The 22,493-nt window shown below is 48.6% G+C and overlaps 7 protein-coding genes across 7 annotated transcripts; 3 read left to right on the top strand and 4 right to left on the bottom strand.

Annotated features, from left to right (window-relative positions):
* Positions 1–2,134: 2,134 nt before the first annotated feature.
* On the top strand, positions 2,135–6,292 carry BKA55DRAFT_660493 (uncharacterized protein). Its single transcript, XM_046197555.1, has 3 exons — positions 2,135–3,829; positions 3,879–5,791; positions 5,841–6,292. The coding sequence occupies exons 1-3, from the start codon at positions 2,339–2,341 to the stop codon at positions 6,022–6,024; spliced, it is 3,588 nt and encodes a 1,195-aa protein (XP_046053619.1). The 5' UTR covers positions 2,135–2,338; the 3' UTR covers positions 6,025–6,292.
* Positions 6,293–6,352: 60 nt separating this feature from the next.
* BKA55DRAFT_502679 (uncharacterized protein) lies at positions 6,353–7,741 on the bottom strand (the record flags this gene model as incomplete). Its single annotated transcript, XM_046186947.1, has 2 exons — positions 6,353–6,732; positions 6,796–7,741. 2 exons carry the CDS (start codon positions 7,739–7,741, stop codon positions 6,353–6,355), a joined length of 1,326 nt encoding a protein of 441 aa, XP_046053618.1.
* Positions 7,742–8,627: 886 nt separating this feature from the next.
* On the top strand, positions 8,628–9,527 carry BKA55DRAFT_685365 (uncharacterized protein; the record flags this gene model as incomplete). Its single annotated transcript, XM_046198780.1, has 1 exon — positions 8,628–9,527. The coding sequence occupies one exon, from the start codon at positions 8,628–8,630 to the stop codon at positions 9,525–9,527; it is 900 nt and encodes a 299-aa protein (XP_046053617.1).
* A 128-nt stretch (positions 9,528–9,655) lies between these two features.
* Positions 9,656–12,029, bottom strand: BKA55DRAFT_734225 (acetyl-coenzyme A transporter 1-domain-containing protein). The gene is made up of 2 exons (XM_046201254.1): positions 10,271–12,029; positions 9,656–10,219 (listed from the first exon to the last, which is right to left on the bottom strand). The coding sequence occupies exons 1-2, from the start codon at positions 11,665–11,667 to the stop codon at positions 9,877–9,879; spliced, it is 1,740 nt and encodes a 579-aa protein (XP_046053616.1). The 5' UTR covers positions 11,668–12,029; the 3' UTR covers positions 9,656–9,876.
* Positions 12,030–12,613: 584 nt separating this feature from the next.
* On the top strand, positions 12,614–13,864 carry BKA55DRAFT_226095 (Cenp-O kinetochore centromere component-domain-containing protein). The gene has a single exon (XM_046185255.1). It carries the CDS (start codon positions 12,949–12,951, stop codon positions 13,780–13,782), a length of 834 nt encoding a protein of 277 aa, XP_046053615.1. The 5' UTR covers positions 12,614–12,948; the 3' UTR covers positions 13,783–13,864.
* An 824-nt stretch (positions 13,865–14,688) lies between these two features.
* BKA55DRAFT_226098 (uncharacterized protein) lies at positions 14,689–15,708 on the bottom strand. The gene is made up of 2 exons (XM_046185256.1): positions 14,761–15,708; positions 14,689–14,715 (listed from the first exon to the last, which is right to left on the bottom strand). Exon 1 carries the CDS (start codon positions 15,516–15,518, stop codon positions 14,829–14,831), a length of 690 nt encoding a protein of 229 aa, XP_046053614.1. The 5' UTR covers positions 15,519–15,708; the 3' UTR covers positions 14,689–14,715; positions 14,761–14,828.
* Positions 15,709–15,781: 73 nt separating this feature from the next.
* Positions 15,782–17,647, bottom strand: BKA55DRAFT_557249 (uncharacterized protein). The gene has a single exon (XM_046191780.1). It carries the CDS (start codon positions 17,532–17,534, stop codon positions 15,945–15,947), a length of 1,590 nt encoding a protein of 529 aa, XP_046053613.1. The 5' UTR covers positions 17,535–17,647; the 3' UTR covers positions 15,782–15,944.
* Between the last annotated feature and the right edge of the window lie 4,846 nt (positions 17,648–22,493).

The following is a 22,493-nucleotide window of genomic DNA, read 5'->3' as shown; positions in this document are numbered from 1 at the left end:
CGAGTCGGATTGATAGAAGTGGAAGGAGGCTTGGGCAGCCATGTCCAAAGTGGGATCAGGGAGGTAAAAGTACAACAAAGGAACCAAGTAAAAGCCCTCAAATTATCCCCGAACCTTTGGATCAATGTCCCAAATCTAGAGCACAAGAACAAACAGGGACATGCAATGCGTACGCCCCCTTTTATTGAGGTTGGCCATGCGGATCACATCCCGAGTACTGTACTGTAATGTGTTGGTTGGGCTGCTCTCCGTTGTGCAGTCTCAGGCGCCACGATACAATCCCATTATCCCAAAAACAGAGCTCATAGCAACCCTGGAGCCTGTTCATTACGACGATATACTCTCTGAGAGCGTTTATTGGAGCTGTTGGCTCTCCAATCAAGCCGTCTATCTAGGGCAAGGCTTAGAATAGGGTCCCTAGTATATGCTGCCCCCACAACAGACAGACGTGTGCTGTCTGCTGTCGCTGTCACTAACAATACCATCTGCAGTGCGACAGAGAAACAAGAAAATCGAATCATGGATCTTTATCTTTTTACCCTTATCCTCTAAGTGGCATCGGGACCTGGCGTAGATTAACGGGGGATAGGATACTCAGGCTTGTATCAGGAGGGCAACCCACATACCGGCTGTGCTGGTAATTGCTTGGTCGGTTGATACCATCAGCTGAGGATATTGCTTTCTCAGTCCTGAGAGGTCAGCGCCACTGGTGACACGAGTGATGACGGGTTCTATCTTGGTCAGGGGTAGGAGAGGAACCCGGGAACTGACAGCGGTGCATGAGCATGAGGCATGGGCATGAGGCATGAACACACATAGGCAAGGCAAGATTTCAGATGCGGCACAGACCGAGACAGCGTAATGTATCTTACCATGAGACACTGACAATTTACAGGAGCTTTGCAGAAGTTGTGCCATGCCAAGATACACTTGAAGATTAGGTCCGAATACCTCGATACATTGTATAGTATCCATGCATGATATGCAGATTGATGCTTTTGGGACATAGAAACCTGCCTAATTCTATGTCTACCTTGATAGAAGATATAGACCACACCGCCAGAGACCGCGCAGAAGGAACTGCAACCAACAGAGATACGACTACACTCGAGGTTACAGAACAGTAATATCCTCTGTCTTGATATGTCTCTCCCATCAATGTCTTAGGTTGAGGACTGAATCTTGTCTTGGCTGCCGCTAGTAACCCGCATTGTTTTAGTCTGTCTTGTGGAGATGCTATCGTGTTTAACTACTGCATGTCATTATCATAAATATCTTTTTAGGCGAGGCGAAGGCGGCTCGGGACGGGACACTCGGAGGTCGACCGTTTTCCTTCCAGGGTATCCCCTGAAAAGAGTGAGGCTTTAAAGGTCACTTGTCAGTACTGAAGGTTCACAAGGGTATGGGTGCATACAAGTGGAAAATGGCATAGAGGCATTGGGTCCCCAGAATTTGGGTCTGATAAGATTCAGGATTTATGATATGTCAATATCAGATTGAAACAGTTGGAAACGTGAAGAATTGATGTTCCGGCAAACAACAAGTCAAAACCCGCCTCACGGCAGATTACGGCGATCATCCTGTTTCCCAAACGTCCGCATTAGTACTATTGTCTCAGATATAATGTCTTAGTTCGTACTTGTCGAAGCACGCACACACCCATGCCCCGTGCTCAAAGATCCTGCAACCTGAAGGTCATGAATAAGACAACAACAGCAGCAGCAGACCAGAAGCAAGACCCCGGGAGAGCTGATGTCGTGCTTCCAGACGATAATACATGCGGTTCCGTCGTTGGCTCACAGGGCGAGTGGCTGTAGACTCGAGATAGTGATTGGATCGGGTGCGCCATCTGTGCTACTATTATGAGCTCTCTCCGACGTGTACAGTGTCAGCCGGGTTCGGGCGGACCAAGCTGTCGGATCCTTCTATTTTCTGCTGTGATTTGTTGTATGTTGAGGTTGCATTGAACTCTTTTCAAATGATCTTACATGGTTAACGAGTCAAGTCAGTATCGTAGTGCAGTGTAGGTTGTGCCTAGTATTGGTGTTAGTGTCAAAATGGGTAGATGCTCAGATGCTGTACACTCTGAGGACCGTCTACTTTTGGTTTTCAGCAGATAATTTCTAGGGATCGTATTTAACCCTGCAATATTCCCTTCATGGCCCTTTACTTTATGCTGATCATCTTTCATCGGTCTCTGTACCACTTACATGCGTGTTCAATATTCGTTTTCTGATTCAGCCTCTTTTTTTCTGCCCTCTCTTACCCTTCCTTCCCTTTCCCACTCTCTGCTTTTTCTTCACCTGAACACCATACTACACTACCTACACCACACACTATGGAGCCAACTGTCTCACAGGAGGGTAACTCGATCGACGCCTCAAACAACGAGACTACTGTTTCTGAAGTATTTGGTCATCCTATTCTCGATTTGCACCTTACGCTCTGGGATCTTTTCCAAGACGCTGCTCTTTCGAGTCCAGACGCAGATGCTATCGTCTCGCTTTGGCAACCACACAATCACTTGTCGAACGACCATCCCCAAGCACCCAATGGCACTAACGAGTCATACCTAAGATGGAGCTATTCGCAGCTGAAAGACAAGGCAGAACGACTCGCCGAGTCCCTAGAAAGGTTGGGCTGTCGAGAGGGTATGCGACTAGCCGTCGTTCTTGGCAACTGTGCTGAATGGGGTCTCTTCTTTTGGGCAGCGGCCAAGATTCGCATGGCTTTTGTGCCCCTTGACGCAACAGTTCCTCGAGATGCAAAGAAGACGATACTATCCGTCAAGCCACATGTGTTGGTGGCACAAGATGCAGAGGGCGCAAAGGCTCTTGACCTTTCTGACGCCCAGATTTCACAGTCAAGTGTTTTTATACTGTGTGCAGGGGGCGACCTCGATAGCTGGCTCAAGCTGTCTGGTCTTTTGAACCCTACAGAGCAACAGGACTCGACACGCACGATCACAGATAGTGTTGACTACAACCAAGACGAAGACCCAGCACTAATCATCTTCACAAGCGGAACAACAGGCGACCCTAAAGGATGCTGGCACACGAACCGCAATCTCATCTCCCAGTGCTGCGACTTTGACCCCGAAGTCAACGCCATGGGACCGTTGAGATGGCTTATCCACACGCCCGTCTCCCACGTCTTCGCCATCAACAACGCCCTTCGCGCATGGCGCTGGAGTGGCACTGCTGTGTTTCCCTCCACGTCTTTCAACGTGGATGCCACTCTCAAGGCCCTTGTGCAAGAGAAGTGTTCCATCATGTCAGCCACTCCCACCCTCGTCAAAGCCCTCATGGCACATCCCAGCTTTCCCAGTGCAGATCAACTCGATCTTCGTATTGTCACCATCGGCGGTACATCTATCGGCGCAGAAGACATTCGACTAAGTCGCGAAGGTTTAGGTGCCCAGATGGCCATCCAAGTCTTTGGCATGAGCGAAGGCGCTCCCATCATCACCTGGCAACGATATGACCCCGATCTGGTAGATGGCTGGCATCCTGGTGTTGGCAAGGTTCTTCCAGGAGCGGCAGTGAGGATCTGCCGGCCCGAAACACGAGAAATACTACCTCGATCGGAGATCGGAGAATTGCACATTGGCGGGACATCTGTCATTACGAAATATTTCAACAGGGGTGCTGATGGGTCCATGTACACTGATGAAACGGGCAACTGGTTAGCCACTGGAGATCAAGCCAGGATCGATGAAAAGGGCGTCGTGTATATCCTTGGCCGGTACAAGGATTTGATTATTCGTGGCGGAGAGAACATTTACCCTATCAACATCGAGCGGGAACTCCAGCAACTCGATGGCTTGCAGGCAGGTTGAACATAAATCCATGCATTCCCTGTTACTAACTCTTGGACAGGTCCAAGTCATCGGGGTGCCAGACGATCTGGCTGGCCAAGTTCCTATTGCTATCGTCGCTCTACCCGAAAACATGACTAAAACGCAAGTCATCGAAAAGGCAAGAAAAGCCGACCAACGCTATGCCCTCGACAGCGTTTACACCCTACAAGAGCTCGGACTGGAGAGGTTTCCGTTGACAGCTCTCGGCAAAGTCAAGAAGCAACAGCTCAAAGCGCAAGTGTTAGAGCATCGACAAGCGAACAGCGCACCCAAGATTCAACTCAACAATAGAGCATCGACACCACCCTTCGTCGACAAGCTGCTTGATATCTGCGAGCAACTCACTGGCACTCGGCCCTCGGTGACGGAGAGTTTCAAGTATCTCGCCGACAGCATTACTTTGCTCCGTTACTGTGATCATGTGCTTCGCGTCTGCGGCCAAAGACTATACCTGCAAGACTTTGTCGAGAACGATACAGTCGAGAAGCAAGCCCATCTTCTATTATCTCGAAAGCTACAACAAGCTCGCCTTGTCATTACCCCGGAAGTCCCCAAGTACCATCCGCCCTCATCCAGACAACAAGCGCAAACCTCTAGCTTCAGCTCTGGGTTTACGGGTACCCCTGCCGAAGAGAAGGACACGTTCTTCTTTGCAAAACGAGCGGTAGTACGCGCAGGCTTCTCCCCTTCCGACATAGAAGACGTTCTACCGATCAGACACTCGCTCCATCGGACGGCGATCGGGTCACGGCCGCAGTCCTACCACAACCGCATGGTGTTTCGCGTCTGCAACGTTGCGCAGCATCAGATTCTGCGCGCCCTGCAAAAGGCACTGGACTCGAGACCGATGCTCAGGACGATTGTGTTCCCTGCCTTGAATCGTGTCCCGTTTCACGCTGTACTGGCAACCAGTTCCGCACTTATTGATCAGCTTGTTCACGAGGTTGAGGTTGACTCTGAGGATGATGCGTGGGGCATCTTCAAAGATGATTCTCCGCAGGGCCATTCATCGCCTTTCATGTTTCAAACTGATGTTGTAAGAACTATGTCAGATGGTCAGCTGTTTCTGAGTTTCACGTTCAATCACTCTGTTATTGATGCGCTTTCGATTACTCAATGGTATCACGAGCTCGATCACTGGATTCAAGACATCAACGCTGATATTCCAGCCTTGACCCCATATCGATTATTCTCAGACCTTTTCACGCAGTATGAAGGTAGTGAGCCTGCGCAAAAGAACATCGCATTCCATGTACGTAAACTTCGCGGCGTCTCTCGCTTCAGCGACGCCTTGTGGCCACCTCAGCAAGCCCCTGGCGTGATGATTGCAAACGACGAAGGCTCACCACTCGCAAAAGAGCGTCGCAAGGTTCGTGATAAAGTTTGGAATGGCGAATGGGATACTCGCGCACACGAGTTCCAATACCCACGTTCTGGTCGAGTCCTTGCATTGTCGGGTCTCACAAAGCTACAGGAGGAACACAACATCCATCCGTCACTGTTCACCAAAAGTGCCATAGTACTGTTCAACGTTCTTCAGACTGGTTCATCCCACGCACTGCTCAATGTCTGGGAGAGCGCACGCTCTTGGCCTTTCATTCCGAAGTGGATGGACAAGCTCCTTCCGCCAGCAATGAGTATTGACGGTCCTACTGTTCAGTGGGTGCTGAACATGACTGAAGTCACCCGCAACCAGACTGTGCTCGAGTTCCTCCAGCGCATGCTGGCTGAGAGTGAAGAGACAAAGCAACACGAACATGCTCCCTGGAACAAAGTTGTTCAAAACCTCAGCGACGAAGGACCAGCTGCAGTCGATGCGTCATTCAGACAGTCTTTCGTCTGGGATGTTTCCCTAGCCATGAGTCTTGCAAAAGGGCCTCAATCCAATTTCGCTTCTCTTGAGCCCATTGCTCGTTATGACTGGCCTGACTGGTAAGCCCAAACCTCTCTCCTTCTGGGCCTACAACTAACACGTCGATAGTGAATTTTTCTGGAACGCGTTTATGATCGATTCAATCAACCTGTATTTTATTGCTTCTTGGGATACGGCGCAAATGAACGACAAGGAAGTTGAAGGGCACTGTGATGCTTTGTCCGATGTAATGAGAAAACTTTGCGATGAAGGTAGCTGGGACAAGAAGTTGAGCGATGTGTTTCTACTATGAGTAATGATGGGATCACGAATGGGAATATGAAGGCGTTGTCGGGGATATGATATTGGGCGATGTGCTTCGACTACATGAGAGCTATGACGGGTATGATGGGATCACGGCAGAGTATTGGGAGGTGTTGTCTATGTTTTTATTGTCATTCATTTCCTAATCATTTCCATTTTTAAGTCCAACTCGATGTCAATTTCTTCTATCCAGGTACCAAAGGGCAAGTCTAAGCCCATCAAGAGTCAATCCTATCCATGTCTAGACCTAATAAAGGAAAGCAATACCTCAACAACCACCGTGTTTCTCTATCATACACAACAATCGTTTACCTCTCTCAGTCGTTACGACCCCGACTCACAGAAGACTTCACCGAACTCTTAGAGTCCCGTCTCCAATATGAAGGATGCAGAGGACTCATTCCACGGTTCGGATCAGCCTGGAACGTCGCCAGTTTTCTGAAACGTGCAGCCGTGGTGAGTGGTTCAGTTACCGTTTCAGGGATCCAAAGCTCACATTCCTCCCGATGTATTTGATTCCCATCTTTCTTACTGAAAGCCACAGCATCGGTGACGATCCCCATGACTTCAAGCACGACAGCGGCGCGAAAATCCCAATGGCAAAGGACATAAATCCACTCAGCTCGAAGCTCATCAGCAGTACGATAATCCTTCTTGGGTAGAAACCTCTTGATCTCATCGTCCATGAGAGCAATAGCTGTGTGAATAATTCCACAGTCTGCTGCTGGACTTCCTGGGCTCAGTTGGGGTGCGAATTCACCATAGACATGCGTGAGAAAGTCTTCAAGGCGGAGAAGACCAGCCAAATCACGAAGTTTGAACCCTCGATCCTCAGAGCGGCCCTTCTCGTCTTTTTTTATTGTCAAGTGGCGCGTCCAGAGCTTGCTCTTGTTGTTGGGACGCTTTAAAGGAATGACACACCCGCAAAGCATGTTGGGTGACTTACCGCACGTCACCATATCTGTTCGAAGGCGAAGTTCCAGAACACGAAGACGGCGATTAAGTGCTTGGAGGTGGCTTTCTGCGAGGATTGGGTGATACTCTGGTCGAAGCTGAGGGAGCATGCGACCAACAACAACATCGAGCATAAGATCAACAGCCTGTCTGAGAATCCCGGCATCAGAAATGACACAGTTCGGCTGCATTCGAAGCATAAGGTCCCAGAACAACTGAGTTGAAAGCCAGAGATCTTCATATCGAGCTTTTATGTCGTCCATCTTTTCACACTGATTCTGAACCTTCTCTAGGAACTGCGATCCTGAGAGGTTAAAATCTTGACAAAAGTAACCTGCGATCGGTGAGCGAAACTCTCTTACACTGAACAGTTGTAGGGGTGAAGGGGTTCCGAACATACCCGCTGGACTGGAAATTCTCGAGTCGACGAGCTCTCTGTGATTTTGGCTTACTGCTTGCGGGGAAGAGATAGGTCGAGCTTCCTCGGTTTCCATATTGCGCTCAGAGCTCTGAGCCGGCTGGAGCGATTGCTCTCCTGGGAGTTTAAGATCTGGACTAAAATAACCAGCAACAGGTGAGCGAAACTCGGATATATCAGGCAGTCTAGAGTTCTCAGGGGGGCCAAACATACCTACTGGACTCTCTATTCTCGAATCGATGGATTCATTGTGAGGCTGACTCCCAGCCTTCGAGCCAGGACGAGACCCTGAGGGGCCAGGAGTATCTCCTCGAGAGCTAGACCTAGAGTTCATATTTAAAGCAGGCACGATAAAAGCTGAAGGTGAAAGTTGGGGAGGGGGCTGAGAGAGAGGATGGTTGAGAAGTTCAGACGGAATGGGCTCGTCAAAGACTTCTGTAAACTTTGACTTTCTGGGAATGTCTGGCTTGGTAGACTTTGAAGACTTTCGGTTCAACGCGTCACTCAATTTCCAGGGACATTGAGTTGAGTTACAGTCTTTGGGGTCAAAATGTGTGTTGGGAAGTGTAGGAAGTGTAGGAATGGATGGCATTATATAAGAACCTGGAACGGCCAAGCAGTGAATTCTTATTCAAGGGTGACAATTAACCTGGCAGTCCTAGATAAGTGAAATATGAGTGTTTCTGGCTGAACAAAGACTCATAGCATTGGGTATGATCTATCAGTTTAACATCCTAACTTGTCCAAGTGAACCCAACCCTCCATCAAAGAACATCAACCACATCAACATTCCCACTACTATACGTTCGTTCGTTCAATCTGTCTTCTTCACAAATCAACTAGTTTAATAACCCTAGGACATGCCTGAATCTTTAACAAATTCCTCAAAGAGCAGTAGTCCATCTATGGAACAAACAGCAAATTCACCACACCCTCTTCATGTTCAGGCCCTTTGTTCAAAGATCCTCCCGCCCACACTCCCGCTGTTCCCGTTCTTCACTAAACCGTGCTTGTATAAGAATCTTCAGTCTGCCAACCCAAAGTATCTTGGCGCTTCATTCACATCAAAATCTTCTACAGCAGAGCTGAGGTTTTTGTTTGCTTGTAGGCCTCATCTACTGACGACCACTACTCCCATCACACCTATCTCCATTCCAACAGGCCTCCCAAAGCTTCTTCTCGCTACTCTCCTAAAACCTTCCAATACTTAGATCACCAGTATGAGTTATCCCAGCGGTCGCGAGCACTACCACGAGCCTCTTCCCCTCCGTTCGGGCACCAAACCATACCGTACCCTACTCTTCTCTCAGCGTCCTCGCAACAACAGACCTGAGCCCTTTGATCTCGGTTCAGACTCCAGCTTCGGCGAATTCTTCAGCCCTGTTAGTTCTATATCAACTCAGGGTCCTACCATTGCAGAGATTCAAGCAGAGTTCGGCGCTTTGATTGGCAACACCGATAACGGTGAGGGCTGGGGAGAACAATTCCGACAACAGAGGGCTCGCTTGCATCCTGTCCCTAAGATTGAGCGTCCTTCGGTTAATATCCTTGAACCTCCCTCTCGGAGATCTAGAGCGCCTATGTCTTCAAGCTTGGGAATACTCCCGTTTGAGAGCAACCCATCGTCTGAGTATAGCTCATCACCCACCTCAGAATATCATACTCCGGCTCGAGTACGAAAAGTCTTCCCTAGATCGCTAGGCATTGAACTGGCAAGGCAATTTGAAGCACCTCCGTATGGGAGCAGCTCATCATCGTCTGAGCCCAGTTCGGTGACTTCATCTGAGAGCCACAGTCCCGGTCTGTATATGCGTCCGAGTGAGCGCATTCACCTTCTCCCACCCACTCCCAGATCACCAAGGGTTGAGGTGACAAACCCAGTTGATAAACTACAACCTATTGCTCGACATCCCTACAGACACGGTTCGTACCTGAATGACCGTTACGATTACTCGACTGTAGAGGAGCACAGGCGATGTGAGGAAGACACCGGGGAGACATGGGGCGATGTATGGCTTGACTTTTTGTACTTGAGTGTCTTGTTTGTGTCGTTTATTTCCGTTATCTTTGTGTATGCATGGGTTGTGCTTTCATTCCTCCGCGCCTGGTGCCGTACATAGCGAGCAGAGCATCATGACTTTAGAATTTGGAGTTGGTTTGGGTAGGTATGGTTATAGCAAGCTGGGCATCATATATAGAAATTGTATGGCGTTTGGCTTTATCGGGAATTGTCGAGACAAGAGTTGAAGCTATGTATTAATATCAGACTATTTAACCCATTAGAACTAGGGTAATAACTAAACAAGCGTTTGTGACTTGACCGATCAGGACTACTATCTTGTGAATGAGCAACCATCCAAGTATATTGTGCTAATATGTCCGCGGGTATCAAGCACTGCAGCGCGTGCTTCCCAATCTACTACTTGTACATGTTGCCAAATTAACATTAGATTTCTCCCTCCTCTTGATTTATCGCTTGTTCTCGTTTCCCGGTGCTAATCTCCATGCCCGCAGAGGTAGACTCTGGAGATGCAACACCTTTGGCTTGATGTACCAGAAGAAAGTTGCAGCACCAAACAGGACACATAATATGTTCACTGTGTAGTATCCGTCATGAATCATGTGACATGTTCCGCCACCAGCCTCACATCTCTCTTTCTCAGACTGCACAGCGCATGAGAAGGCGTCCTTGATAAGCGTGCCCTTGATTGTCGTGGCATCTGACTTGCCAGGCTCGCATGTAGCCACAGTGAAGCTGTCGACGAGCCGGAGTACGAAATATCTGGGGAATGTGCCGCCCAGGTTGCAGACACTAGAAATTGTTAGCTTCGTAGCCACGACGTATGAGTTCGGTGTTACTTACGTTGCAAGGAGAGTCATGTAAGTGCCGCCAATGACGGGGTCAGACACTCGAGCATGGAAAGCGGAGACAGCGACAAACATGATGGTGTTTGTGAATGTTGAGAAAAGGTGTTCAGCGATAACCACCAACAGATACCAAGATGTAACTCCTTCATCAGGGAAAATGGCGACGACAAATTGAGCGGAGAGAGCTGCAACAAGTCTACCCACAAATCCCCAGCACCAAAGGCGCATGGGTGTATACTTTTGCGACCACATTCCAGCATAGTAACCCAAGCCAATCTCGAATGGGAAGTCGATGAGAACCGTCAACGCCATGTTGTCCTTGCCAAAGCCCTTGTCGAGGAGCTTGAGGTTTGTAACACCGTCATTAGCCTGGAATCCAATCTTAGCAATCAGATGAACAATGATAATAGTTTGGACGTTCTTGAGCTTGAGAATACCCCACATGATGCGGTAGACATCCCAGACACCATCTTCGTTCTGCGACTTGTCCTCCTTCTTCAAAAGGCCAAGTCCAATGGTAACAATGATGTATGACCAACCCCAGAACTTGAGATATCCTCCTAGCGAGAGAAGACCATCATCTGAAGGAACTGCTCTAAACCACTTGTTGGCAAAATCAGCGGCATTGAAGGCGAGGAAAACAGTGTATGACATAAAGTGGCCAGCAGTAAGACCAACAGTCTGCGCAGTTGAAGCGTAGGATACATTTCCAGGCGTCAGGAGAGTGAGCGCCCAGCCGTCCACAGCGATATCTTGGGTGGCGCACATGAGAACGAGGAAGAACCACCAAAGCATAAACGAAAACGCTGTCATGCCGCCAGGTTTACCGGCGGATGCCATCATGTCTTCAACATGAGATCCCAGCCAGAGCATGCCGAAACCAGAGAGAAACTGGATTGGGACGATCCATGTCTTGCGCCGACCAATCTTGGGACTCCAAACAGCGTCCACGAAAGGACTCCAGAAGAGCTTCAGAGAGTAAGGATATGAAGCAAGACTGAAGACACCGATCTCGCTGTACGACATATGGTTCTTTAGCAAAAAAGGCACAGAACCTGTGGCCAAGCCCATAGGGATGCCCTGCAAGAAGTATAGAAGCACTAGGAGGAGAAAGTTCTTCTGGTCTTGTCGAGGAAGGTCGAAGAAACCGTGATTGTTCAGAGAAGGGGTCTTCGGAATCGGATCGTCGAGGGAAAAGGACTCGCTCTTGATGAAGTTGGCAGCGACGTTATCAGCGTCTGGGTTGGCCGCCTTGCGGCGCATCTCTACTCCGCTGCTCATTTTGCCGTTGCCGTTGAGATGACCGTTTCCATTCGCATCCTCTGCTTCTGTCTTGATCGTCAGGGGCGGCCGGGCGGGTTTGTTTTGAGGTCGTCGAGCCCTGGCGGTCATAGGGGCCAAGAGTAAAGGAGAGTCGAGACTACGGCGCGTACAGTATAAATGAGTGGTAGTACCGTAGAAGGATGTAAAGGGGGGTTGAACGAATGCGACGAGGCGTCAAAAGCGTCAAAGTCAGTTGCGGGTGGGTTCGAGATGTCTTGTCGTGACGTTTAATATGGAGAATTTCAAGGATAGGGGTTGTAAGTTGTGTAAAGCCAAGAAGTAGAATTTGAAGAGAAGTAGAGAATAATGTTTGAGTGAGTAAGAGAATGTAGTTGAAGGAATGAAGAAGAAATGGAAGACTTGTATTTGTCAGTTCCTGAAGTACTGAGCTAGGTTGGTACCAGTAAATCTGAAGCGGGCCTCAGATACAGAAGGTCACTACTGGCCTGCGTTTCGGATACGGTTTGGCGTGTAAAAAAAGGGAACCTAGCAGGCTCCCGCTACCGTGGCCTTTAATGGTGAAATATGATTGGCCTGTTTTCTGAAAATGGATCTAGGATCTTGAATGGGGATAGGTAAGGATGATTAATTCTTTAGCTGGCCTTTTTGAAAGGCTTCAGTGGCGATAGGGTGTCAACTACGTAGGATAAATCTCAATTTGACGTAACGACAACGGTTGAAATGCTCGAACCCCTCTACAAAAAAAGTTTCCAAGCCGTTGAAACAGTTGTAGCTGATCCTGTACCCAACAAGGTGCAACACTCACAAACCGCTGAGTGAACCTAGCAGACCCAAACCCCAAAAGCCAAGGACTCTTCGGAACTCGCGTCTTTCCAGAAGAGGAAGCGCGTCAGGGGTTGACTGCTGATGATGTTCCGGGGTTATGGCCAATAAGAGCATGTCCAGTCTGTCACTGGCGGATGACTTACAGATGGAGACCAAGACATGACTGAAATGCTAACAAAGATGCAGTAGCAATGGTAACATTATACGGATACTTGATTATCCCCAGAAAAAATACTCATAACCTCCTATACTTTGACCCGTGCACTGAAGGCCATTAGAGGTCACATGCCCATCCCATTCGATGCTAGTCAAATTTTGGAAACTTGACAACTCTTATCTTATCGTCCCCCCGGTCATAGCTTCCACCAATTGTAGCCAAGGAACCAATTGTTTGTAAACACAATGTAACAAAACAACAGCATCAGCAACCTTACTCACCATCTCTTCATCCCATATACACTTGAACAACCATGTCGTCCGAAATAGCTGCTCCAACCGATGCCGAACTTCTTGATCAAGAGATTATAACGCTTAAAGAACAAGGTTAGTCGTCATATACTTACAATGGCGCATTCAAAACATGATCTAATGCATACAAAAGCTGCTGCTCTGCGCAAGTCGCTCAAAATCGAAACATCAACAATTCTTGCTGCGCCCTCGACACAAGCTTTTCTCAAACCATCAAAGAGCTTTCTATCGTCTCGAAATACCCCTTCCCGTACGAAACTACTCAGCGAAGCCGACAAACAAAAAGCATACAACCAGCAATGTCTGTATCGCATAGGCAGCTCTGTCACTGCTTTCAAGGTCCAAGACCCTGATCCCAACGCAGTTGACGGTGGACATGTCCTTGGCTTGCGCTTCGAAGTCATGTCGAAGAGCCAGTTCGTGCTCCCTTACTATGTCATGCTTAACAGACCATACTTCAATTCCAAATACCTGCGCATTCATCGAAATACTCTGCCTTCTGCGATACCCATAGCTGGCTTGGCAGCCCGTTATCTTCCGGCGCCACGGCCTGAGAGTGACAGGTCTCCCCAACAGAACCTGGATCGCTTTGTCAGAGCGCTTCGAAGAGAAATTGTGCGATATCACAACCGGCTTGGTGTTTCTGCGGACCTGCGGCGAAGCCTTGGATTGCACGATAGGATGGACGATACGGTTCTGCCTGATGACATTGTCGAGGTTGGAATAGCTGATATCGAGGCCAAACAGATTCGCTTTTCTTGGGCTGATGATCGAAGTGGCAGAGTCGTTATGGATAATGACGGCAGGGTCGTCAAGCTTGTAATGTTCGGTAGAGAAGGCCGTGATTGGGAGACAACGAAGGAGCTCTATGGAAAGTATGAGCGAATCGAAGATGTGGTCAAGACCCTCCAGGCATATGTCAATGGTTGAGGTCCACGATCAACGGCAAGTCATCTTGGACATCAACAAGCTTTTGGTGTGACGCACAGAGCTCCCCATCGACGGGCCTTCAAGTATGAGGCGGACCTACATGGTACGGTATTCTTGAAGAACCGAAAGTGGCCTGCTCGAGGGTGAGAGTATCGTACCTCGATATGCGCTCAGCGAGCTACAGTCACTACTCTGCATGGCAGTCGATTGAAGTGGCTGTTATCGCTGCCCCTTCAAGCAGCAGGTCCTTTGGCACCTCGAGAATGCAACACCAAAGAAGCGGTGTCAGGATGACTATGATGCAGCTACGAGCCACAAGGATCACAATGCATTGCACACGCTTATCAACCCAGTGAGGGCATTACGACGCTTGCTACCTATCGGGTGCCTGGTATTGTCAACGTGTTGCGCCTGAGAGAGTTCGCATGGGCTGTTGAACTGTCGGTGTGTCAGCGAATATGGTGAATAACGCCAACTGGAGCACCAGGCTGCACAGAGTGACACGATATGATCTGCCAACAAGACTGGTCACTGTGTTGCGTGGATAAATGCGCTACTAAGGATCCGAATAAGAGAATATTCGAGTCTCGGATTCCTGGAGTCGTAGTGGGACTCTGCTCTGTGTCATAATGCTTCAGTATCACCGAGATAGCTCAATTGATACACAGCCAGATGTGTTTCTAGTCAGTTGCCTCGTGTCCATCATCTTACAGTGGTTGAGTGGATCTTGAACTTTCGGCACGATGGCTTGCACCGTACTAACAGAGGCCAATGCCAATGAGTGAAGTTTGGTAAATATGTCGTGGGCCATGAGAATCTCTCTACAGTAGAGCTGCGCTTGGGTGCATCTCGTAGCAACAAATACAAATTAACCCTTTGACAACTCATGCAAATCCCACATGCCATGCTTCAGGTTTTGCAGTATCTTTGAGTCTAGCGTGGTCAGCAAGCGAACTGCAAACAAGACAATTGACATACCTCAATCTTTTCCATGCACACTTATACCCCCGTATTCCTTCGTTGCAGTGATGGTGATTCTCCTATGTTCACCAATCTAATGGCTTCTTTGCTGTCGGTGCAGCCCCGGAACCAAGTGGTTCATCCCTCTCCAACCTAACCCCAGTCTCATCATCCAAAATGCTCCTATCTATCTTCCACAAAGCGACTTGCTCATCCACGATCTTCGTCCACTTCCTGACAAGTGGATGAGCATCAGCCACATCTGAAAACACAACATCTTCGGCCCCCGCAGCTAGAGTGACCTCATATTTCCAGTTACCATCTTCAGACCAATATTCAGGTGTAAATAAGCCTTGCGTACTTAGTTCTTCGTGCGCTTGTTTCGTGAGCTCGGCGAGTTTGGAAGAATCTGCATCGTTGAGCCCACGGACAGCTTCGTTGATGCCTTCGAGCAAGCCCAAAATTTGACCTGCTCTCATGCCAACGCTTGCACCAAGACTGAAACCCTCGTCAAATCCAGCTTGTAGACTGCTTTCTTTTGAAACGGTAATGCCCTCACGGTATCCAGCAGTTGTGTGCTCTGTTTGCAAGCGGCGAATATCTGAGGGGTGTGCTGTAGCTGACTCATCGTCATGGCGATGTTCTGTGGGCGATGAAGGTCCTGAGCCAAAAACGTCGTCAAGAGCATCATTGGCGGGTGCAGTATCAGCTTGTGCGTCCTGAGGACGAGCGGTATATGCTTCGTCGATCATTTGCTCGACTGGTTGAAAATGCATATTTGATGTTGAAAGTGATCAAGGTTTAGGGTACGTGGGCTTATTCAGGTGCAGTAAAGATTTGATGTTTGACGTCGTAGAGTGGGACTCGTTGGGTGGCGCCAAGAGGTAAAAAACCCCTGCATCTGCGGAAACCTTGAGGATGATCCGCCTTGATCTCTTGGACTTATAAGCTATCTGTGTAAGAGGTCAGTTTGGCAGATGAAGACCTTATTCTTGAAATTGTCACATAAGGTAGTGCGCTTGAGGCTTCTGAATCTAGAATGACCCAATCCTCTGAAAATTGGCATGTCAAACTGGGGAAAGCTTGGTAATCATCATTCATCATGGCTAATCCTGTTCTGCCTACCTACACATACTACGTAGGATCATAACGTTTATTATCCTGGTCAAGTACTTAGACACCATCCAGACAGTATCATCATTCTAAGAAGCGACCGCTTGCTCACCAGCATGTGCAGGCATCCTTCCCTCGGTGTTCAACGGCTGCAACATGTGATATTTCTCGCGCAAATAATCCTTTTGGTTCTCTCTCATCAACCCCAAATCTAGCAAAAAGTTGACCACGTAAAGGAAGTCCTTGACATGTGGCCTTAGTCCGTCCTCTGCTTGGCTGTGCGCTGAAGGCAGAGCGAGCACGTCGGCAATTGTGCTGGCGATCTCAAAGAGCTTTTGTATGATACCGCTGCCTTGCGTCGCTATACTCACAATGCTATCCAGCTGCCCGACCAAGCTGCGGAGTTGTATTGATAATCGAGACGCTGGGAACTGCAGCGATAGGCCTTCGTGAGTCGTATCTGATGACCCTGAACGCAAAAGTCCTTGTGAGAGCGCTAATTGCCAGAGCAACGTGCGAAGCCAGAGTCTAGTGATGAATAGATCCGCACGCTGTAGTTCTGTGAAACCTGCGTGTCCCTCGGAGTGCATCCTTGCCTCGGCCGCTGCAGCATTCATCTCAGCTTGGTCAAGTTGTACTTGCTTGCTTTCAATCCACTGCACCGTTAATCCGCCGATTGCACCTCTTTGAGACTGCCAACATGCGAGGAACGTCTCGTCCAAAGTTAGGAAGAGTTCTATTAAGCAGTTGAAGCCAACTCGAATATGTTCTGGCGTAGAAGAGTCCGGCGCTGAAAGATTCGTGTGTAGAGGCCCCATGATACTGGGATACCCATCAGCGATGGTAAGGAATCTCTCGTGGATGTAGGCTTCCCAGTAGACTTGCTGAAAACGGGCCATAGGATATGGTGTCCGTGTAGGATCTGGTAATGTGCGCTGGTGAGCCTCCATGATCTGAATTAGTGATATTGCCTCCCGGATGAAGCTGAAACTTCGGTCGAGTCGAGGCAGTCCCATAGTTGATATCTCGAGGTAGATGCATGTCACGATGCGCTTGATGTTGTGAGGCATCACCTCATCTACACGTCCTGGACCATGGGAGCCAACGGCAGCACGGTGTTGTGCTTCGAGACTGTGATACACCAGATTGTTTATTTGAGCCGCTACACTGCCATGTGAGTTGTCCGCGGTTTGTGATAGAAATGTAGTAACAGCTGCATATGCGTATATCAAAGCTGCATCCTCAAAGTTGTGATGCATCATTGATATCGACCTGACAATTTCATCAGGAGTGATAGCAGGGCTGAAAGGATAAACCACCTTCTCAAACTCGGGCAGTAACGAGTGAAAGAAGCCTGTGGTGTAGGCCTCAGAGTTTGGCGAATAGGGGCCTGATATCGCTGAACCAGGGCTACTCCCTGGTGGCCACTCACTAGCCGCATGAGGCGTTGAGTGAACTGCCGAGGGAGACACAGAGGCGCTTGGCGAGAGTGCGGTTTGCTGTTGGTGCTGGAGGTTTGCTTCTCTGGCCTGGGCTACAAGACGCCCGCGCTTCGGGTTCTGACGTTTCCTTGGAGCAGTGGATCTGATGCATTGCACATCAAACTGGCGGCATGGCGAGCAGGGGTTTCCATCATCGCACTTGACCTTGCGTACTCGGCAGCCATGACAGGCGGGCATCGCGAAGGGACAATCGTATTAGACAGTGCAGAAGTTGATATAAGCAGTTACGAAGAGTGGAGGTCAATGTCTGTCTGTCTGGAGACGAGGCGCGTTTAGTTTAGCAACAGATGGGGTCAGGTCACGTCTGAGAGCCCGAGCGGAGCTAAACGTATGTGGAAGGCAGGCAGTAAAAGTCACGTGAAGAGCGAGTACCGTCATCTACAGGTAGGTGGCTTACAATTGAATGCCAGAATAGCAATTGAAGCTATTCATTCAGTAAATTGACATGAGCTATAGTCTCATAGGACACTCCTTAGCTGTCAAATAGTGATCAGAATAGTGGTGGAGTTCTTTGTCGAGCTAGGTGCTATAGATAGCTGGGCTGTAGTTTGAGCCGTTGACTCGCGTTTAGCAAGGACGTAGCCAGATAGCTCGTTCCCCTGATTCTCATTCTGATTCGGACTCTCAAACTCTTATACAAAGTTTATAGACGTTGCGTCTCCTAAACTAAAAGCATATCAATATTGCGAGTCATTGACATAAGACCTTGAACACGATAGGCTGCTGGACGTTTGCTCCGCATGCACATTGCTTTTTGGTGGTAGATCTCGCGTACATGGTTGGTACAGAGATAGCATGAACCTGACTTAGACCCTTGAGTTCATGAGCAAGCATGAATGTTACCCCGAGTTAGATAAGTATGATTCGGTTTGTTCATGAACTGAAACTGAGCTATCTTTGGTTGATGCTGGCGACGCTGAAAGCTCAATCAAGGTTGGCCGATATTCCTTTCGTCGTAATGAAAGATCATATTTCACATGATCTCATTAGCCAATTGTCCCTTACATGACTGTTTACAGCCGGGGACATTAACCCGAGGTTATTAACAAGGCGGTGTCCTGATATTGAAACATTATCTACCCACAACATGCAAAGATTGCTCAGTCTCGACTCGTTTCATCTTGCACCACATAATACTGATAAACCTCCTATTTCTATATGTCGTACCTTGCAACACCCTTGGTGCAACATCATACACTATAGTCACAAGTCGCCTGGCAGGGTTGACTTGTTGGGAAATATTCTGGAACTGTAACCCAACGGCAGAAGAACCCACAGGCCACAGCAACCATGTTTCTTTTACGAGCCTCGTTGTTCAAAGCGGATCTTGTCCAATCTGACATCTCGGCCGGTAGTGGTACACATCCCTAGAAAATAACAGGCGGTCTGGGATGCATAGTTCATCTGTCATGGGTTTTTCTCCATCACGGGCTTCCAAACCCTATTCCAGATTCTCGGCCAGCACAGAATTTTCCTTCGCCTACTGTTATCAACCTTACAGGTGGACGCAGTTTTGATCCTGAAACCCTGTAATTCCCCCGGCAGCAATACCAGCTGACTAGCTCGTCGGCACCGGAGCCACGGTTCTGAGTCTGACGCTGCCGCGGTCCGGGGCCTACGGGGAATGTGATCCCTGCGTCCGGACATGCCTGGGTTGGGTTCAACTCGTGCTAGACAACGTGTCTGTACATATGGATGTTTGCCAACGACTTCTGACTTAGACAGAGAAGCGGTCGACTTGTGATGTATCCGTAAATCACACCCCCAGCATCTTCTTTGCAACATCCCGTCCCTTTTTTCGATGCGGCACTTGCACGGCATCTGTCGAACCCCCAAACCACGTTCAGTTCAGATTTGCCTCTGATCGCATGGCGAGCAGGGATTCCATTGCAACGGTCTAGCACATCCTATCGAGAAATGAGCACCACCGCCCCGGGTGATCTGACTCTTTCGGTTCCATGTACCGTGGAATTAAAGAACCCACCCACCACAGTCAGGGTCGGGGTGGGAAAATAAAGGAAGGGGAAAAAAGGAGGACGGGTATGATGGATACCGTACTGTACATTTGGTTATTAGTTAGGATTCGGAATTTCAAAAAGACTAAGACAGGACCGTCCTCATGGAACGCACTCCGATTGGCGATCTCATACCCTCAGACCCTTCATCAACGAGCGCCGTTTAGAAAAAGTCTTTCGTATTTCCTGTACGGAGCACCCTTGCCCAAATTGCTGTTTGTTTATTGCCAGTGACATTATCAATGACCGAGGTGAAACTTCTTGGGCTTGAACCGCCCAAATAATACAGTAGAGATAGCTTCTTGAGCACATCTTGTTGTCTGTCAACTTGGAGGCTCGCGTGTAAGAGGATGGCCCCAGAATACCAACATTGACGTGTCGCAGTTGTTTGGCCCCAAACCTGTCAAATGTCGGAGGAATAATACCTTACCCTTACCAATAACCACCCATACCTTGCTTTACTTTGCTTCACTTCACTTCACCTAGCTAACCGTACTCGGGATCTTCCTTGCCACTTAGACAATCCCAATCCCCGGAACTTCATGAACAGTATCCGAGCGATCGGCAGAGGCACGGGACCGTGGACCTGGGATGATTTAGCAAGTTACAAGGCCAAGCAACAGCGTTGCCGTTGGTGCGGTGCGATGCGATGCGATGCGATGGGCAACGGAGGATGGTGGGAACTCAAACTCCAGACGGCCGTTGGTATTTACTCCCGGTTGGCTATCTCGTCTCGACGGACTGGCAGGGCTGTGACAGGCGGTTGGGTCTTTCTTAGTGTCCCCGGTTGAAATAATAACGTGGTCATGACCGTAGTCCGGGAAATGAACTGGCTCGTGCGAAGGAGATTCTTGGCTAGGCGATGGAAGTTTGGAAGAGAGAGAAAGGGGCCCTGTAACTGTACAGTAGGCACTGCAACATCGTGTGCATCAATTACACGATAACCTGCAACATCAACATGGTTAGCATGACAGAGCTGGAGACTCTAATAGACCAGCTCAGCTAAAGGCTAGGGCCAACCCGAAGCGGTGGGCATACAGACGTCACTTAACTTACATTGGGAGACAAAAATTGATGCAACACGGCCTGAAGAACCGGGGAGACGTGTACATACTTACTTGACGGACGCTTTTGTGCATCAACGCAGCTGGTGCGGTGTGGTATGACATGGGATGATGAGAGGTTGCGAATACGCTTTTGCTTCTATTGTAGGTATGTACAGTACAGTATTGTTTTATTCTCTATTGCTTTTTTTTTTTTTTTTTTTTGGTTTGAATCAGTGTTTTTGCCTTTTTGTTAGTCAGTAATTAAATGTATTGACTTTTTTTTTTTTAATCCTTTGTTGTCTCCCTGTTTTTGATCTTGTCTCAATCAGAATGATGTGTCGTTTGGATCAATGACAGCCATGGCGACTTGTCATAATGCCACACCGAGAAATGCCATCATAGCTGAATCGCTCACCGTCCCTTTTTTTTTCTTATTCTTCTCTTTTGTGTCTTGGTCTTTGCTTTCTTCCTCCCCTTGCGCCCCAACGTATTAGCGAACTTTTGGTCCCCAAACAGCCCAATGCTCATCGTGGCGTCTCTTCTAGAATTCTGTTTGGAATAGAGGTCCCCAGCAGGTAGCAAGCCTTATCCTGGTCCCCAAAGCCGCTCTTTTAGTATTCCCCACAAGCCTCCTGCGCTGGTCCATCCACCCATCCTCATCCATCCCTTCGAGTTTGACAACCCCTGGTCCATATCAAACGCCCTTGATCTGGTTCATCTCGCTCGCCCTGCGTTTGGCAATTCCGATCCCATAGTGCAAACTGGAGAGTTCTCTCCTCTCATGTCTGAGGTATCTTCTCTCTTTCTCATCTCATCTAGATGATAGACATAACGCCACAAACAATGGCTCCCGATCCCGAACAAACAAGTTGCCACCTCTTGTAGCTAGTCCAGGGCCCGGATACTTGAGTTGTCCTCCCGACAGTCCAGTGCCAGTGCTAATTCCCAGAGGCTCACGGCTCACGGCCCCTGCCGATCCTAGTAACTGTAAACACAGGCACAGGGGGGTATTTGGAGGTTATCAGGGGTGTAGCAGAGCGCTGACCGCCTGGTTAATGACCAGACCAGACTGAAGCATCGGTGCTTAGGTTAGAAGCCACGCGAGCCTCCAAATTTCAACGGGGGTGCTGGCTGTAGTCTCCCAGAAATGAAATTTAAGACAAATAGGTCCCCGACATAAATTCTTCTTTTCGTGATCAGTATCCCTTTCATTGGTTTTTCATCAATATTCTTCGTTGTTTGTGCGTGCCCTTGAATTCCAGTCGCTCTGCATCTTATCTGCTCTGCCTTTCTCTGCCGCTGTTTTGCACACAATCTGCAGCCACTCTATCGTCTCATCAACATATTGTCTGAATTTCTGGGACAACGAACCTATTTGCGATACTCAACAACCACAAAACAAACACCTTCAACATGCCTCGCGGACCTTATGACACTACTGGCGTTGCGAAGCCCAGCTGCCCCAAGCCCCCGAAGGGAAAATGCCCCCAGCTCGTTTGCCAACAATAGGACGATGCAAGCTTTGCGATAATACTCTGTCATGAGCCAGCATACCTCAGGTTAGTTCTCTTGCACTCCCAAACTCTTACATCATGTTTTCTAACACTCCTCAGTCATGCTGTAAAAAATCAAGCCAACATGCTTGCACGAACTGCGCACTGCTTTAGCGATGATGATATCGACTGCCGATCGAAATAAAAGGAACTCATGGGATGACGGTGCTGTGGAGTTATGCTTTCTTCTGTTTTGGGACGGTTCGGAAAAGTACTAGACGGAATACTCAGGTCTCGGGATTATGATCTATGGGATTGGATATCAGAAGAGGAGGAAATGGTAACATAACATTGGATGGCTATAGATTTGAACGTACATATTAGTGCGTCTTTGGTCGCAGGACCAACTTAATATTGATACTGATACCTTACCTAGTACCTATTGAAATACGATTTGGAATATCGCATAATCGCTTGGCGTTCCAGTTGGATCTGTCGACAACGGTCCGTTTGATTTCAATAGTGCAACCGTTTTGTGGACTATTGAACCACCGGTAGAAAACGTTGTTGCACTGGTGCAGC

This window comes from Fusarium redolens, assembly GCF_020744475.1.
Source record: "Fusarium redolens strain MPI-CAGE-AT-0023 chromosome Unknown BKA55scaffold_3, whole genome shotgun sequence".
Classification (NCBI taxonomy): Eukaryota; Fungi; Ascomycota; class Sordariomycetes; order Hypocreales; family Nectriaceae; genus Fusarium; species Fusarium redolens.
This window is presented reverse-complemented; position numbering and strand designations above follow the sequence as displayed.